The 6171-nt window shown below is 40.5% G+C and overlaps 2 protein-coding genes across 2 annotated transcripts; both read left to right on the top strand.

Moving 5' to 3' along the window:
• The first annotated feature begins 260 nt into the window (after positions 1-260).
• Positions 261-3850, top strand: LOC141843847 (DEAD-box ATP-dependent RNA helicase 35-like). The gene is made up of 2 exons (XM_074731866.1): positions 261-1357; positions 2780-3850. Exons 1-2 carry the CDS (start codon positions 396-398, stop codon positions 3642-3644), a joined length of 1827 nt encoding a protein of 608 aa, XP_074587967.1. The 5' UTR covers positions 261-395; the 3' UTR covers positions 3645-3850.
• A 1463-nt stretch (positions 3851-5313) lies between these two features.
• Positions 5314-5727, top strand: LOC141843989 (serotonin N-acetyltransferase 2, chloroplastic-like). Its single transcript, XM_074731988.1, has one exon. It carries the CDS (start codon positions 5314-5316, stop codon positions 5725-5727), a length of 414 nt encoding a protein of 137 aa, XP_074588089.1.
• The last annotated feature ends 444 nt before the right edge of the window (positions 5728-6171 follow it).

The following is a 6171-nucleotide window of genomic DNA, read 5'->3' as shown; positions in this document are numbered from 1 at the left end:
AAATATCTATTCATATGAAATAATTATTTTAAATTCAAAATGAAATAATTAATCATTAATTTATTTCGAAACTAACTTTATTTATCTATTCAATATTTTTTCCTATAACATAATCGATTGTTTTAATAATTTAATTAGATCAATTAAATAATTAATTGCTTCGGTTGGTACTCGTATAGATGTGGTCAATTAATCTAATTATATTGAACGTTTTAAACTATTTTAAAAATATCTTTTATTAAAAAAATTATTTTATTGCTGAAACCCTACCCTTCCCTTGCTGCTCCCCTTCTCTCTGTCTCCACCTCCGGCTCCGGTTGCCTTCGCTCGCCGACAGCGATTCCTCTTCCTTCTTTTCGGCCACCTTCTCCTGCCCTCCCCCCTCTAATCAAATCATGGCCACCACCGATGGAAAACGACATGAACGTCAGGACGACGACGACGATGATGACTACGAAGACTACATCCCTGTCCACAAACGCCGGGCTATGGAAGCCCAGAAGGTTCTCCAGCGGAAAAGCCTATCCGCCTCCTCCAGCGCCGCCCAATCCTATGACCCTGCCTCCTCCGATCCACACCCCCCGATCGCCGAGGCTAAACCCAGCCTCCTCGTCAAGGCCTCCCAGCTCAAGCGCGAGCTCCCCGAGGTCAGCCCTACCGAGCAGCTCGTCCAGCAGGAGAAGGAGATGATCGAGCACCTCTCGGATCGGAAGACTCTCATGTCCGTCCGTGAGCTCGCCAAGGGCATCACCTACACCGAGCCGATGCCCACTGGGTGGAGGCCACCGCTCGCTATCCGACGGATGTCTGCGGCCCAAGCCGACGCCATCCGCCGCAAGTGGCACATCCTCGTCGACGGCGACGACGTGCCGCCCCCGATCAGGAACTTCTGCGATATGCGCTTTCCGGAGCCTGTCCTCCAGAAGCTGAAAGAAAAGGGGATCCTTCAGCCTACCCCCATCCAGGTGCAGGGCCTGCCGGTAATCCTGTCGGGGCGAGACATGATCGGTATTGCCTTCACTGGTTCGGGTAAAACATTGGTCTTTGTCCTCCCACTGATTATGACAGCGCTGCAAGATGAGCTTATGATGCCAATAGTGCCCGGCGAGGGTCCATTTGGACTCGTGGTGTGCCCTTCGAGGGAGCTTGCTCGTCAAACTTACGAGGTCGTAGAGCAGTTCCTTGTTCCTCTGAGGCAGCATGGCTACCCAGAATTGAGGCCGTTGTTATGTATTGGCGGCGTCGACATGAGGTCTCAACTTGAGGTGATCAAGAAAGGGGTGCATATTGTTGTCGCCACTCCAGGGAGGTTGAAAGATTTACTTGCTAAGAAAAAGATGAATCTTGATAACTGCAGGTATTATTCTTTTACTATGTCAACATAGCTTTAATTCATTGTAACCTTCTAGAGATATATGTGAAAGAAACTTAATTGAAAATACAACATCTTGTTTGATTATATTCAAGTTATTTGTTACAAAATACAAACTTTTGTGTGTTGATATTTTTACTTGGTTCCTGAAAGAATTAGACAAGATTACCTTTCATGAATGGGTTAGACAATATTACCTTGCACATAGATTAATTAAGGGAAATGATCCAAGTAGCTCATACAATACAGTTGTGATTTATAGCTACAACTTGTTCATCCTGATGTTTATGATAAAGGAATTAGGGATTTAAATGTCCTTTCTTACATGTTGTAGTATCATTGGATTCATTTCTGACTATAAGCCCTCCCTCATAGCACGTGGTCACTGCAAATCAGTCTCGTAAATATCATCTTCTACCCACATTTTTTTTTGAATTACAGTTTTTTTTAAAAGCCATTTTCTACTTGGGTGGCTATGGTCCAATTCAAATTGAAGAAATAGGCATTCTACATCTCCACATATACTAATAGAAATTAAGTGGTTTGGTGAAGCATACCAATCTGACCAAAGAGCTTAACTTTTTTCATGTATGTTTAGTTTCTTTTCCTTTTGACTAGTTCTATAACCCTAATTACAGTAAAGAAAAGGAAACAAAAATAAGTAAACAAAAAGAACTGCCTTTGAATACCTTGGAGGCAATGTATACTCAATGAATCATGCAATACCTTGACTCTCACAATAGTGACAGAAATGGGCAATAACGAAGTATAAATAGATGAAGAGCATCCTGCATCATTGCAACTAACATAAGGAGAATTTAGGTTCAGTTTGTCATCTAATGAGCACAGGACACAAAAAATCCAGATATGGTTATTTATCTTCATTAATGTGATTTTGAACACCACTTTGGAGATGGTTGTTTGCTTTACTATAATCTAGGTACTCTATTATTATATACCACTATAAAACAAATCTGCCTCATGTTACGAGATATTATTATGTTGAGTCCACCAAATTCTAACCACTCCAAAACATCAGGTGGGTTGGCTCTTTTTCACTCTTAATCTTATATAGCTAACAGTTTATTTAATTTGGTCTATATGATTGTGTAGTGTGTTTAAAGTAACCAGTTTTAGAATTCTTTTATATTGGGATAGTGCTCCTGTTGGTGGAAGCAGAAATGTTGTTACCCATCCTTGTAGTTCATTTATGTAAATCTCATATATCTCTGGGTAAGTGTTAAATTATTGATTTTGAGTAATTGTTCTAGATATAAAAGGTAAGGATACTTCATTAATTATGCCAAATAGACCTTTCAATTTTCAGTTGGTATTTGACTCTCTTCTTGAGTTTAGATATGTTTCAGTTCACATTTATGATGATTCTAATATCATTTCTTACTGCAGTTACTTGACATTGGATGAAGCTGATAGACTTGTGGATTTGGGATTTGAAGAGGATATAAGGGAAGTATTCGATCATTTTAAATCACAAAGGCAAACCTTGCTCTTTTCTGCTACCATGCCAACAAAGATACAGAACTTCGCAAAGAATGCTTTGGTGAAACCTGTAATTGTAAATGTTGGAAGAGCCGGAGCAGCAAATCTAGATGTCATTCAAGAGGTTGAGTATGTGAAACAAGAAGCTAAACTTGTATATCTTCTTGAATGCCTCCAGAAGACACCACCGCCAGTCTTGGTTTTTTGTGAGAATAAAGCTGATGTAGATGATATCCACGAGTATCTTCTTCATAAGGGTGTCGAAGCTGTTGCTATCCATGGCGGCAAGGACCAAGAAGAAAGAGAATATGCGATAGCATCTTTTAAATCTGGCAAGAAGGATGTTTTGGTGGCCACTGATGTTGCTTCCAAGGGGCTTGATTTTCCTGACATTCAACATGTAATAAACTACGACATGCCAGCTGAAATCGAAAACTACGTACATCGAATTGGACGAACTGGAAGGTGTGGAAAAACAGGCATCGCGACAACGTTCATCAACAAAAACCAAACAGAGACGACACTCCTCGACTTAAAGCACCTACTGCAAGAGGCAAAGCAAAGAATTCCACCAGTATTGGCAGAGCTTAATGATCCAATGGAAGACGGTGATGTTCTTATGAGTGCTAGTGGAGTTAAGGGTTGTGCATACTGCGGTGGCCTTGGCCATCGAATCCGCGATTGTCCCAAGCTGGAGCATCAGAAATCTATAGCCATTGCTGGTTCAAGAAGAGACTATTTTGGTTCTGGAGGCTATAGGGGTGAGATGTGATTTTTCTGTCAAACTTTGTAGTTATGTCTAGCTCTCATCACTTGCACATTAAACTGATTCAGCTCTAGAAGTAACTATCAGTCTATCTACCAGTGCTGACTAAATGACTTTAGATATGTAAATTTTTTTGCCAACTTGTTGCTGTAAGTTTACAGATTGAACTCACTCGTGTTCTAACTTTCACAGAAAATGCTGTAATTTTGGTTCATTTCCTCTGTGTTCTTCACTTCAATAGGACTTATATGGTTAGTTGATTTCAAATTAGAATTAGGTCTAATGTCTGCTTGTCCTCTTTCACATCATTTAAGGTCCGACGTGTGTGTTTGAGAATCGCTACGATTGCCTCCGGGGCATAGCTGAGTTGGTTACGACGTAGCAGAGTTAGAAGAGGTCTTATGAAAGTGCTGTCCTTTTGACATCATTTCCTCTGGTACCTTCACTGTCAATGGGACCGCTAAGGTGGCGGATTCCACCTTTTACAGAAGAGAATCGCTACGATTGATTAAATTTACAAGCAACAAATTGAGATTTGGCTTATAAGAATTTATCCTTAGTAAACTGTTAATGAAACAAAAACAATTCTTATACAATTTTGGCGGTTAGATGCTTGAATCAAGCAAATAAGAGCAATCGCAGCGCTGCGTTAATGGGCGTTAATTCTCACAAATGGTCGGGGGGCTGATCGTATGGTGCTGAAGGTGGCGGATTGATTAAATTTACAAGCAACAAATTGAGATTTGGCTTATAAGAATTTATCCAGCCTGTTAATGGCCCAAAAACAATTTTTTTTTAATTTTGTTGGTTAGATGCTTGAATCAAGCAAATAAAAGAGTTTTAAAATTATTTATTTATCCTGTTATGAATTCTATTCATAAATATTTATATTATTTATTTATATAATTACTATTTATTTATTCATAATAAAATATATTTAATTATTTATTATTAAATGATTTCTATCTAGAAGTATATTTTCTCTTATCATCTATAAAAATAGATTAAAGTGCTCTTTTAATATTTATTCAATGCAGGACATTCTTTTTAACGAATATTAAAAATAATAAATGCTCTTTTAATTTTTATTAATATTTATAAATATATTATTTTATCTATTTAAATTCATCATTTTACTAAACCGCGTGAGAAATTTCAGTATTACCCATTTAACATTTCTCAATTTTTATAATTTTATATCATATTCTCTTTATAACTCTCTCTTATTTTCACATTCAATTTTTTTTTCAACTCATTCATAAATTTATTATTCTCAATAATACATCAAAAAGATTTATAAAAATATATTAATTCTGATTTAAAATAATTTATAGTACATTGATGGACGTTATACTATCATAAGTATCTTTTATGCTATGTTTACTTCATACAACGGATGAAGAAAAGAAAGGAATCCTAGGAAAAATAAATCCCTAGGGAGAGAAAGGAAATCTCCGCGGTCTTCTCCTCCGCACAGAGTAAACAGAGGACGCGTGCCGTCGCCACCGTCTTCTCCTCCGCAGGCGAACGCGCCGTCTCCAATAGTACCATACAACGTAGCTTCCATGGTGGACGTCGACCGTCGAATGACTGTCCTGAGCCCGGCCTACGCCGCAGGCCTCCGTCGCCTCTACAGAGAGGCCAGAAACATATCCTCCATCGAGCGACCTCGGCCATGCAATCCCGCGGCCTCCTCCTTCCTCTCCGCAGCCCTTGGTCGTCCCCAATCCCCCTCCGTCACCGGATCTCCTTCCCCACCAAACCCCTCTGTCTCGCGGCCGCCAGCTCCTTCACGGTTTCGGACGGCGAGCTCGAGTCCCAGGGCTTCCGAGTCCGCCGCAGCCTCGAGGGGCTGGACTTGGCGGCGCTGAATGAGGTGTTCGCGCGGGTAGGGTTCCCGAGGCGGGACTCGGAGAGGCTCCGGCGTGCGCTGGGGCACGCAACCGAGGTGGTGGTGTGGATAGAGGAGCTGGGCGGGGGCAAGCCGGTGGTGTTCGCACGGGCGCTCCGCGACTTCGAGGATCAGAGGGAGGTCAAGGAGACGATCCCGGCGTGGCGGGCAGCACGGCGTACTGCGGATCCCGCTTGACAAATTTCTCAGCTCCGTCCGTCCGTTGTGTTTCCGCCCGATTTGGCGGGGATAGATTTTGATGGAAAAATCATCCGCGGATGGATGAAAGTTACTTTCCTTCCTACAAACTTTGACAGGTAAACGAGGGATGCATGCATGCAAAGGAAATCTTTCCGCGGTTTTTCTTTCCGCACCTCCAAGTAAACTGGGCATTAATATATCTACATCTTCCTATTCAATTCAATTTGTAAATTGAGAATAATAAATTTTTAAATAAATAAAATAAAATATTTAAATATAAAAAATTATGATAAATATGATGATATCACTCACACTTAAGTAAAAGGTGAAATTCATCACTATAGCGGCTTCATATGGTCGGGATCGCGACTATTTATGAGAAAGTAAATTAAGAAGTTGCAGTTGACTACGATGGAGGAGTACATTGCCTCGACTTTATCT

The sequence above is a fragment of the Curcuma longa genome, chromosome 13 (assembly GCF_044706935.1).
Source record: "Curcuma longa cultivar G26 ecotype Majalengka, Jawa Barat chromosome 13, ITB_CL_G26_1.1, whole genome shotgun sequence".
In the NCBI taxonomy this organism is placed as follows: domain Eukaryota; kingdom Viridiplantae; phylum Streptophyta; class Magnoliopsida; order Zingiberales; family Zingiberaceae; genus Curcuma; species Curcuma longa.
The sequence above is the reverse complement of the archived record's forward strand: the minus strand, read 5'-3'. Positions and strand labels throughout refer to the sequence as shown.

Bases quoted from the DNA above. Each gene is read 5' to 3' on its own strand.
- LOC141843847 (XM_074731866.1), top strand. From the start codon at position 396: ATGGCCACCACCGATGGAAAACGACATGAACGTCAGGACGACGACGAC. The intron at 1,358-2,779 runs GTATTATTCTTT...TTCTTACTGCAG, and splicing joins ATGAATCTTGATAACTGCAG to TTACTTGACATTGGATGAAG.
- LOC141843989 (XM_074731988.1), top strand. From the start codon at position 5,314: ATGCAATCCCGCGGCCTCCTCCTTCCTCTCCGCAGCCCTTGGTCGTCC.